We start from the raw sequence: 12,587 nt of genomic DNA on the forward strand, positions 1-12,587 counted from the left end.
AGCATATAAGGCAAAAACAATTTTTACAGTTCTAATGAGCTTAAAGGTGAATATTGGGTTTGAGTGCCTTTATTCTGCAACTCAGCGTTAGCTCTCTCAGGAAAACTTTCTTTGAGTAGTCTTCAGGAAGTGTTTTCCAGGCTCCTTTGAAGGACATTCAAAGCTCTTCTTTGGACGTTCTTTGGATGTTGGCTGCCTTTTGTTCTGTTCTCTATAACGCTTCCATAATGTTGAGGTCTGTGCTCTGACTGATAGTGTTTCATTGCGTGTTTTTCTACCCAGGTATGCTTTCAAACACATTTTCACTCGGTGTGTTTGAGATGACTGTCATGCTGGAAAATGTTGCCTATCAATCAGAGGCTGGGTCCAAATCTGATGGTATTTTTCTGGATTCCATGCATTTTTACAAGATCCCCAAAACCACTGGTTAAAATGGAGACAGAGTCTCCACAGAAGCATGTAGACACTCACTATTGTACTTCTTTCCTTATCTACTCTGTACATATTGAAGCAAAAATTTCAAAATTGGATTCATCACTCTGTAAGACTTGTTGCCACAGATTTTCAGTCCATTCCTTGAGTAATTTAGCATAACTCGCTCTTTTATACCCGTTTCCCTAGTTGATGAATGGCTTGAGGATCAGCTGAAGGGCATCTCTCCAGGTTTTTCTGGAGTTTTTTTCTTAAGGACTGCAGCAGACAGTTTTTTATGTCTGCCACTTCTTTATTTGTCCCCTAATTGTCCAGTTTCCTCAGTTAAAAAAAAAAAAAAAGACACAGTCAAGACTTTTGCCCAGTGCTATATGTGATATTTGCCAAGTTGAAGTGCAGAATGGCATTGCAACACAATGTGCAATACTCCATGCAATACAGTGTTACCATATAATTAATATTACCACAAGTACTCTATTGCTTCCCCTCAAGGATCAATCAGAAAATCTTACCACTTTTTAAAATATAGTTTTAATGCCTGTTTTAATATTAAAAAATTATCTTTTATTATGTTTTGCCTGTAAAATGTCAGAAAAGTCACAATTTTATGAAGGTGTCTTTACAAGTTCAACAGAATCTTCATCTACAGTATGAGTATCAAACACTTAAAGAACTGTTAGGCTGAAATGGATGCAAGAGTTTTGAAACACAACAGCTTCTGTTTTCTGTTTTGCATGTAGGTAAAAGTAAAGTTCAATCTGAAACTAACCTGAGGAGGTTCGCTGGCGTCCATGTGGATTTTAAGAAGCTAAGGAATTAACTGATTAACTTTTTTAGCTTGCCTAGCTCTAATCCAGAGCTTCCCAAAGCTCTAATCTATTTAAAGTTATACCCACTCAGAATACTTTAAGTGTCAAATGTGTTTTAGCCCTGCAACAGACTGGCGACCTGTTCAAGCTGGAGCCTGCCTGTCAGCTTGGTTAGGCTCCAGCACACCCTGGACCCTGAACTAGATAAGCATTTGTTGAATGCGAATAAAAAACCTTTACCATAGTGCAATTTATCACATGTAGCAATTCCAGTATTTATCTGCACTGATTCAGTAACATGAGGATAGATGGAAAAACATTCACAAAATAGGAATACTTGCTGGTGTTTAAGATAAATTAACTGTGTTCATGATCTTATATTTCTGTATACCAAACAAAAATGGAACCAACGTGGACATAATCATGACACGTGGATGCTGATGAACTGTGACTATGTTAGAATATTTTTATTTAAATTTTTTGTTTCTAAGTCCTCCAGACACAGAGCACCCGCTGCGTTTCAGCGCAGCCATCTAATCAGTGACTGAAATACCACTGGGACGGAAACCAGCAGAGCACCAACCACTGCTCCGACACGTCAGAGCAACTTATGTTTATTTCTGTTTTGGGCTGTTTTAGCGTTGGTCAAAAATAGTTGCTCGGTTTTGCTTTTTTTTTTTTCTTTCCCCCTACTGAGAATTTTTACCATCAAAAAATTAGGTCATTTTTATCCGTTGGCAGTCTGGAGGAAGTCCATCCATGCTTTTATCTCTCCCTCTTTGGACACTGCAGCTCTCCTTCGTCCAGCTTCAGTCAAAAGTTGCTCTCGGTGCCTCTGCTTGAACTCAATACTGGGTGAAGTGCTTGTGTTAAGACCTACATCACTACGCTTAAGTTTCAGACTGCGTTTTCTTGTGCCACTACTTTTTCTGCAGCTACTGCCACTATTTACAACTGTCTCAGGCCCCTCCCTGCCTAGTTGTGCTGGAGGTTTCTTCCTGTTAAAAGGGACTTTTTCCTTCCCGCTTTCGCCAAAGTGCTTGCTCACAGAGGGTCATATGACTGTTAAGTTTTTCTCTGTTTTTTTTTGTGTTAATGTAGGGTCTTTACCTTACAACATAAAGCAACTTGAAGCAGCCGTTGTGATTTGGTGCCATATAAATTAAATTGAATGGAAATTGAATTGACAGTTGTTCATCTAATCCCTTAATTTAATCTAATTCAACCTTGACCCATGACCCAAGTAAGTGCAGCGCTATTATTTCTACACAAATATCTACAAAATTACTCAAAAATATATATATTTTCTATCACATATTATATTACCAAATTATTAAAACAAATATTCTGTATGTGGAATTATTTCTGGATATATAGAGCTTTCAATTTTATTGGAGCGAACCTGTCAACCACTAAAATTTGGCTGAAATTTCACAATCCCATGTAGGATTTAAGGTATTTAAGTCAAACAGGCAATTTTACAAAAATGAGCTGACCAAATAAGGTAACAAGGTTTGTGCCATTAATCTAATTTTATTTTCAGATACGAGTTAGGCTTCCGAAAATTCCGAAATAACAAGACGATCAGTGTTACTGCTTTGTGCCGTTATTCTCTCGCCTTACTCTGTGTTATAAACACGGCTAATGACTTCCTAAAAGCCAAAATACAGCCCCCGCCAGGCTCCACATCTTCAGTTGCCGATTCTTTGGTTTTCAGATGAATTTTGTTGAATTTAATGCACAAATTTGATGCCAAAAACATCAATTATTAATTGTATTAAATAATCCTGTTAAAATTAATCTGATCAAAAAATACAGAATTATGATATTGTGGCAGGAATTATTTACCTGGAATATTTATAAAGAAATTAGAAACACTTTATCAGTTTTTCCCAGCAGTTAATTTTCCAAACGTATTTAAAAAGTTAGCTGCACAGTTAGAAGAAGAATAGTATAATGCCTAAATCAGGGGATCAGGACTCCAGTGGCTCACCATCTAAAGTCTGAGACGTTGCGTGATGATAAAGAGAGACACAATTTTAACACTTAACACTTGCTACACCTGCACGAGCATAAACATTGCCGTCTTCTTCCTCTTCAAAATGACAGATCCTCCCTTCCACTCTGATCGCTGCCCTCAAAACACACTTCGGTGGCCTAGCTTTTCCTCCGAGCCTCCTGCAACAGTTTGATTTGGTTTTACGGCTCCAAAGCACTCTCAGAGCTGTTTTTGTCAGAGAAAAGTGAACTACAAATGCCATTTATTATTGATACTGTCTGATATCGAGGCCAGCTGTGCCGTTTGTTTTAGTCCACTCGGACTTTGTTGTGCAGCACTTTTGTCCCTGACAAGATCACAACTAGCTTTGTTTGTGTGTTTCTTTGTTTTATGGGTCATTTGACAGAACATGGTTCCTCTTTACAGGGCAGCTGTGTTTAGAGGTTTTTGATCTGCTCTGTAAAAAAGTAAAGTAATGGATCTTTGAGGAAAAGAAAAGAAATTAACAGATTCGTGGATGTCTTTCTGTTTGCAGAGTATCTTTGCTCAGTTCCAGTTCAGCAGTGAGCGCGTCTTGCCTTCAGATGCACTGCGGAGCGCTCTGGCCAAGACTTTCCAGGACGAACAGCGCTTTCAGCTGGGCATCATGGACGATGCTGCTGAGTGCTTTGTGAGTCTGCGACAACATTTATCCGTACACACACACCTGCACACATAAATAAGAGGTGAGGGGATGCCTAAAGGCTGATCTGAGCGAGTGTTTGAGGAACTCCCACATCTTTACTGCAGTCGGAAGCCTTCAGGGGAGAGGAGATATCGAGCACAGCAGCCTCAAAGAAATATGCCTTTTGACAAGCGTGGAGTGTTCACTTTTTGTTTAGACTCTCTGTGTTTGTGACTCCACCGCCGGTGCCTGTTGGGTTGTTACACTGTTATGCTGTGAGGGATTCCTTGTCATCTCATCTGATGTATCTTCAAGCTTACGAAAAACATTGAACTTAATGGGAAAACACACCATCTCCCCTGAGTGCCTTTTCAGGAGCTCTGCAACCAAACTTAAACAGCTATCTTATTCTGTCGGCCAACAATCTGACCAAAAGATAAAATCATTACTCCTTTCTGATAGCTGAAGAAAACATAATCATTTAAAACATCCCCTGGCAGCGTTCAGTCGCTAGGGAAAAACATGCATTACCCACAGTAACTACAGTTGGTCTACTGTGGCAGTGTAACTTGAAGATGTGCAACACCGTCTGGAAACTGAGAATGTTCATCTTCAGTTTGAATGTGCTGCAGCCAACACGATTCAAGAGGCACAAATTTAATTTAATGTTCTCCCTTTCTGTTTTTTTCTGGTTTCACAGTTGGTAAGTAGTTCGCAGGTGTTTGCAGTCTTCAAACTGTGTGCTAGCAAACAAAACAATTACAAGGAGGTCTTGGTTCAGAATAGTACACCTAGGGACGGCCAGCAACCTCCAGCAATCACTCCCGATCGGGTTCATGAAACGGTACAGTACATGATTGATCTTTCCAAAATATTTGAGTTCTACGTGCAGCGGATGCTAAAATATTCTGGTGACACTCCACAGGTTCTGTTACTTCACTTCCTCGGCGCGTTCCTCTTTTCAAACCCTCTTGTTGCGTTCTTTTCGCCACTTTTGTGCCTCTCTCTTTCTTCGTGTGCGTTTTATGTGTGTGCCTGAGAGGCGGTGTCTGATCGATTGGTAGTAAATGTGTTCAGTCAGGGAATCCGTCGGCTTCTTATGAAATATAGATGCAGCTCCCACGGTCAGATTAACAAGAGCACCAACAGAGAGGAGCGATCAAACACGCGCTCGCGCACGCACCCACACTATAACCGACCATATTCCCGTACATACCACACACACATTAACTGATGTCTTTCCCACGTGTTTCTCAGGAGAACCTCCTGATGCGAATCCACTTCCATATCAGCGCAGAGAGTAGAGAGGACATCTGCACAGCAAAACACTGTATTCCACACCAGAAGTTTGCCATGACTCTGTTCGAACAGGTAAGGGGATGTTTGTCCCTTCTGCGCCCTCAAAGAGCTGCTACATCTTTCACTTTTTGAATGCATTAATTAAACCGTCCAAACAACATGAGCGCGACGTCTTGGTATGAACCTCAGAATGCTTTTCGTTTCCAGTGTGTGTGTAACAGCTGTGGAGCCACATCAGACCCCCTGCCCTTCATTCAGATGGTTCATTATATCTCCACTACATCCCTGTGGTAAGACAAGACGCACACCTACACACCTAAACACACACAGACACACCTACACACACTGCAGTAAATCTGGCAGCAAGCTGTGGCGGGGTGGCAGTAAAGGAAGGTACAGCGTGTTCCCTACTTCCCTGAACGGGTCCCTTACTGAACCGTGAGTGGCAATCACACATTACGTCCACACACGTGTATCTTCGTGCAAGGGCAGGTGAGGATGTGCAAAACGATTCCCCCATGTACAGGTAGATGATGTTGTGTTGACAAATACACATGCAGGATGTGTGCGTACTCAAAAAAACCCAGCACATGTGCCGAGTCAATGAAATAAGGTGCAGGGAAAGTAATCAATCAGGTGTTTGATTTAGCGGACCCAGGGGCCGACATAAATCTATAAGTGGAAGTGAGGGCCCCGGAAAGGCCAAACAAGACAGAAATAAGAGGACAGATCCTCCTATATCGCGTTTGGAAATGAAACACAGCTGAGGAAATAGAGGAATGAATGGCGGGGAGGGGGCAAAAGTACAAATAAACATGTCAAAGTAGTTGTGGGGCACAGAGGTACCACAGGTCTCTGTTTGTGCCTGTGAGCGCTGCCAAGCTATTTTTACCCTTAATGAAGCCTGTTGTTTACAGTCTAGATAACCAAATATGCAAAAGTCAGCATGAGTAAGATAGTCAGAGGGCACCAAAAAGAGAAAACAAATGTGTGGTTCAAGCACACGGTGCAAGAGTGTACCCAGCCGGTGTGTTGTTGTCGTTGTATTTTCTGCTTTCTTAGACTCCTCATCTGACTGTGTATCTGAAGAGGAGAGGTTGAGCAAGGGGTTGAAATCGAGTGAGAGAGTGTACAGAGAAGAGGTTGAGTTCATTTCAGGCTAATGGAAGAGGTGAGAGGAGGCGAGGAGAACGGCTAGGAGGAGGACAGGTTTTTAAAATTGTTATTCTTAAAGGAAAGAAATATGTCGCTAGAAAAAGCAAAAAGCAAACAAATAAAAACAAAAGCACAATGCCGAATAAATGCACGCATTATCCCATACTGGGTACCAAGCCTGAGACAGATTTGTAAATTTTGTTTTGTATTCACAGAGAATTATAACATATATTTGAGCTTGTCCTTCAGAGGACAATTGTACTTAAAAGGGATAAACAGAGCTTAGTATTAGTAAGTGTCATTGTTTTATGCTTTAGTGAAGGAGATTGTCAGAGAAAAATGCATTTATGGTGGACAAGTAAAGCTTTCTGAGTGGATAATTGTAGAAGAACTTCTTCAACAGTAATGCTGATATATGGTTAATGCTCAATTACTACAGTGGGGTCAAAGATCAGCATCAGTCAGACAGGGTTTAGAAATGTTCTCAGACTTAAAAGGTTTTTTCACAGCTGACATGCATGTCTATATAATCTACATCTTTTTCTTATTTATTATTTTTTCATTTAAAGAATATAACGTTTGTGAAGTGAGAGAAATACTGGAGTAAATTTCATTTGGCTTCGTAGTATAGTGTGTTGCACATTTGCCTAATGAGTGCTTGTCTTGCTAAGTTAACCACTGTAGAGGGATTTTTCATTACCAGCATCAATATCTAAATGCAGAGGAACAAACAAACAAACTTATCAAGTTTTCCTTCTTTTGGGTCTAACTCTGGGATGCATTCACTCACCGGGTGTCTGATTTTATTTTGTGTGTGTGTGTGTGTGTGTGTGTGTGTGTGTGTGTGTGTGTGTGTGTGTGTGTGTGTGTGTGTGTGTGTGTGTGTGTCCAATGCTGCAGTAACCAGGCAGTGAGGATGCTGGAGTGCAGAGAGAAACCCACGCCGGACATGTTTGGAGAACTGCTCCGCAACGCCAGCAACATGGGAGACCTACGCAACTGCCCCGTGAGAGCGTGCACACACAGGACACTTTTGCATGACGCACGTGCACTCCTTTCAACGTGCACAGAAAACGTGCATTTCATTTTGTGCCCTTCCACGCTCAACTTCTTCCCTTTTATCAAGAGAAGAATGTAATCAGGAAACTAAAGCAGGGTGAAAATCACATTCTGAAAATATAATTTGCACTTGTTTCATCATTTCTTTGTTATTTTTCCTCCTTCTCGCTACGGCGGGTCTCTGTTACATAATCAGCGGCTCATTTGCATTTTCTTCCCGTTTTTCATCTCTCTTTCTATTACGGGAAGCATTTTCCAAGTTGTCCTCGTCGACCTCCCATACAGTAAATGATGGCAATCATCAGTTTCTTCTTGTGGGAGAAAACTGTGTTTGGTTGTTCAGAGGAAGATCGGTTTGAAATTATACATGAAGACGGAGTGTTTTTGGAGTAAGAGCCGTGCACGAAATGCGAACTGTAAAAGCAATAACGGGAAGAAAAAAAATGGCGCACGTGAACAGAGGAATTTTCAATGATTCCTTTGTTCTGCAGGCTTGTGTGTTGCGATGCCACATGGGGAAGTGCTGCTGCTGAATAGATCCAGTTTGACCACACACACCCACCTCTGTCTGCCAAAGTATCTGTACAAAGAGCCTCCTCTCTGGGCACGGGCGAGCAGCTGCCCCTCTCGTCACACAGCACAATCACCACTTCCACTGCTGCAGCCACACTAACACACACCCAGTGTTTCTTTAACCACGGTAAACGTTGGCATTGTGTGCGCAGTCCCACGGGAGACACACAACCTGTCTGTGTTTATCTTTCATCACTTGCAGCGCTGATCTTTTGTTAATACCACCTTGGGCGTTGCTCAAACAAAGTGATGGTATTTGGATGGAAGCGAGGCTGCTGGATGATACTGTAAGTGTGAGATTGAAGATAGGACAGTGCAGGGACTGGATAATGTGATTGATGGCGAAGTTTTGCACAGGCGATTTGAAATTTGGCGAGTTGTGAACTAATATCAGTGCAATAAAGTGAATATGTAGATGAGATGATCAGTGTTTTAGCTCTTCAGATGTTCATCAAAATGTAAACATTATACTGGATCACTGTGACATGTGACAACAAAATAAAAATGTTCATGTTTTCTATGTAGTCTTTTAATGTGACACGTTATTTACTCATAGGATTTACTCAGTGCTCCCGTTCATGTTTTTTGAGTAGGGAATGGTGTGTATATATCTATATGAAACATTTAGATCTTATAAGACTTACAGAGTGTATACTGTGATTTATTTCAGAGCACATATAACATAAATGCACTATTTAAGCTGCAGAAATTCTTATCTTCCCCTCCGATGTACTAGTGCTGTTGCTTGGCATCCCTGCCTGCTATTTTCAACCCTTCCACCACCTCAGCATCCACCCACGGGAGGGCTGTTTACTTATTATGCCCCAATTTTATCCATCCATTTTCTTCCACTTATCCAGTTCAGGGTCACAGGGGGGCTGGAGCCTATCCCAGTTGTTACAGGGCGTGAGACACGGTCCATCCAGGACAGGTCGCCAATTTGTCACATTCACACCGGCAGCCAAATTGCAGTCACCACTTAGCGTAATCCCGTGCATGTCTTTGAACTGTGGGAGAATGCTGGAGTATCTATGTGGTGTGGTGTTGCGCGCTAAACACCCCACCTCCATGCCACCCGCTCCCCAATTTTTATGTAACATATTTACATGACACCCATCCTGGATGCCAGCCTGGGCGCCAAATTCAAACTATATTTTTGTGCTGTAATAAATCTGTGATGCTTCACTAAAAGATATTACATTTAAACTTTTACTAGTAACCAAGTTTCTTCAGAACCAGCCAGAATTAGACTGCAGTTTTTTTTATATTGCAGCTGATTTAAACAACTCTACACACCGTGGGCAGTGCATTGCTATGTTACCCCATCAAAGTAATCCATTACTATAGTTACTGTGATTGTTCATTTGGTAGAAAAAATAAGACATGTCACTATCCAATGTAATGAAAGAAAAAAATTAGAATTATTATTTAACATACTTGGCTGCTGCTGGCTGTGCAGGATTCAAATGTATGTATATAAGTGATCATAGATTTATGGCTTCAGATATCCATTATCTATAATGATACATTTATTATATGCAGTCAGTGACCATGGTGGTGACAAATGACTTGTGAAATGGGCCTGTGTGTTGGATTTTTGTAGTTTTGGCTGTGATCCGTATTGATATAATAAAGCGGTTTACATAATCTAGCTAAACTGTTGGCTTGTTTACAGCCTCTCTCATCAGCTGTGGTGGTTTAGGCGTTTATCAATCCTCCATGAACGATCTCTTCAGTGACTCCATTATTAAAGATGAGAAAGCATTTTCATTCCGCTGCTCTTTGATTTGTCAGGAAGCAACAACAACAAGCTTTGTGTCATTTTAATCTGAAGAATGCCACAATCAGCATACTGCGATCCTACAGTATCATTTGACCAGCAGCCCTGTTATATAACTCTCCGTGTCTTGGAAAGGTCTGCATGGCCACAGTGATTTAAAAAAAGAAAAAGAATGGTGGGGGAAAAAAATCTTTGCATATAAAATTCAACGATGAGGCTGCACCGATCAATGCTGTATTATGAAGCAGAGCGAATCTGTTTGCACAACCGTTTGATGAATGATGTTGTCAGCGGCTGTTCCCCTCAGCGCTGAGAGCTAACTGAAGCTGTGTGTCCCGTCCATGTGTCCTAAGCATACAGATAGCCTCGTGTCTCAGTGCTGTGCTGGTTGGCTGCTGCTCCCTGGCTTGTGTTTGTGTCCCTTTCTGAGAATTGAGAAGCAGACCCTGGCAAAATACCTTCCTGCCATTTCTGGTGCCAGTGCAAGACAGCCCGCCGCCCACAAAGGGAGAGTTCTGTGTGCGATTGTGCTTATGTGTGCGAGTGCTGTGTTTGGCAAAGTGTCTGGTTGCCAGGGTGTTCTCAGGCTGTTTCCGAGCCTGCTCTGCCAGCACTGCGTGCATGCTTGCGTGTGTACATGTGTGTACGTTTGTGTGTGTGTCTGTGTGCACCAGCTCTGTGGTGGGTCATGACTCAAAGGAAGGATTCAGAACACACGGTTCTGAACTCAACAGAAGGCCCAAGGGACAAATACAACTCAGCACAGCACTTCTTCCTCTGTCGTTCTCTCTTACAGTCCTTTCATGATCTCTCTGTTTTTTTTTAGCCTTTTGTCTCTGTCCCTCACGCTCCTACTGTTCAGGTTTTCCGTGTGTGTGCGTCTTCATTACTGCCAAATAGGGATGGCTTTAGTGACGTGCACACTCTGTAGCCTCATCACACATGATGAATAAAGCTGTTTAATCACGCACTCTTTTTTTGTTTTGTTTGTTAACCTCCTCTCGTCCTTTCGCTCTCACAGAGTAACTGTGGGGAGGTATTGCGTATCCGCCGGGTGCTGATGAACTCACCGGAGATTGTGTCCATCGGGCTGGTGTGGGATTCAGACCACTCTGACCTAGCAGAGGATGTCATACACAGCCTGGGAACCTGCTTGCGTCTGGGAGATGTAAGCGACCGCACATTATACACTCCTTTGAACAAAATTAGCGTATATCGTGTGTTTCTATCCAAGCAGCTGAGCCCAAACTGACATAAATACACAGATGTAATTTCCCTAATATTCTGTGGCGAAAATAGCTTTGTGTGCAGTGTGTATATGTGAATCAGAAGGGCTGTTAACTCCCAGCAAGCACCAGACGCCCCTGGGCCTTTTCAAGTCTAATTTCAAAACCAGTCAGGGTCGGTAAAAATACTCATAAATACTTGAATTTTATTGAAGTGAAGGTGAAAATTTGTTGTTGTTTTTGCAGAACAATGGAAACGTCTAAGATTAAATTTGTTGCAATTTAAAAAGTTTAGTTGACATCTGCATGACACTTTACTGTTCAAAAATGCAAACGTATGCATATCTTATCTTATTTGCATTGTATTTGGGTGTGAAAGGTTTGCAATTACACAGCAACACATTATTAACAAATAAAACAAAACAAATGCAAAAACTAGTGCTGGATGGGATTTCTTAAAAATGTTTGCTTGCAGAGCTTATTTGTACTGCACTCTGGACAGTCAAAGCCTATTGTTCCCAGATACTCTGGTTGCACAGTGCTGCAGGGGTTTATAGAGTCGTCTCACAGGAAGAAGAGGTCTCCTTTCAAGGTTCAGTCAAATGTAGATATAAAGGGATGTCATTTCAAGGACCAGTAAATTCAACCTTTTTTTTTTTTGCTGGGTTGTCTCAAACTGATTTCAATTAAAAAACAAAAAACAAAACTCACTTTTACTGTAGTGCCACCAACAGGCAAAATTTGCATGTTTTTAAAAGCTTAGAGCCAAATAATTGTAATCTCTTGCTAACAGTGCATGCATACTGGCATACCGAGTGTTTTTGCATGCTAATGTTTTGCAGGAGTGCTGGAGTTTTTTGGTTTTCTGTCCTTTCAAGTAAGGGTTCATGGTAGATTAGTGGCAATGCTCCAGAGCGCAAGCCTGACAATCATACACTGAAATTGGTTTCTCTCTTTTGTTTAAGAGAAAATGCATCACAGTCTACTAGTCCTAGTTTTTACAATAAAACAAAAATATTTATGCATATCTCATACCTTTTGGAGAGTTGTTATAAAAGTGAATAAGGTCCAGGGTGTGAAAAATCAGAATACAGTAGAGTCCTAGATTTCCGGACCAAAAGTAGTAATTTGTAATTTGATCTACAGCAAACTGCTTTCTGCTAGATGTAAGCACATGCATAAATTATTTTTCAGCACATTATCACATGCAAACTGTCCGACACAAGCGCATGCATGGATGTATATGTATTTTCAGTGTGTGTGTGTAAACAAATACACAATAACTTGCAATAATGTGCAAGTTCAGCATGTTAAAAAAACAAATTCTGTGCAGATACGACGTAATCTTCCAGACTTTCAATTTTCTTATAAAGAACTCAGAACGCTACTTCTCCATTTACAGCTACAGCTTTTACACCTCTCTCACACACACGCGCACACACACACACACACGTGTTCGACCTCTGATAGTCGGCGTCATGACTGAGTAATGTTGATGCATTTTAATGCCCCTGTTACATCTCCAGCCGCATTCCGAAGTGATATCCATGAATAATGGATTAGTGAATATGAATATGTGTTACAGTGACTC

The 12,587-nt window shown here is 41.3% G+C and overlaps 1 protein-coding gene across 1 annotated transcript in view; it reads left to right on the top strand.

The window, feature by feature from the left end:
- The window catches only part of usp54b (ubiquitin specific peptidase 54b), a 55,267-nt gene that overhangs the window by 24,442 nt on the left and 18,238 nt on the right, over nucleotides 1–12,587 (top strand). The window contains exons 4-8 of the mRNA XM_026178623.1: nucleotides 3,776–3,910; nucleotides 5,162–5,275; nucleotides 5,411–5,493; nucleotides 7,259–7,364; nucleotides 10,792–10,938. Of these exons, the coding sequence (XP_026034408.1) occupies nucleotides 3,776–3,910; nucleotides 5,162–5,275; nucleotides 5,411–5,493; nucleotides 7,259–7,364; nucleotides 10,792–10,938 (585 nt within the window). The remainder of the gene's footprint in view (nucleotides 1–3,775; nucleotides 3,911–5,161; nucleotides 5,276–5,410; nucleotides 5,494–7,258; nucleotides 7,365–10,791; nucleotides 10,939–12,587) is intronic.

Source organism: Astatotilapia calliptera, chromosome 8, assembly GCF_900246225.1.
Source record: "Astatotilapia calliptera chromosome 8, fAstCal1.2, whole genome shotgun sequence".
Classification (NCBI taxonomy): Eukaryota; Metazoa; Chordata; class Actinopteri; order Cichliformes; family Cichlidae; genus Astatotilapia; species Astatotilapia calliptera.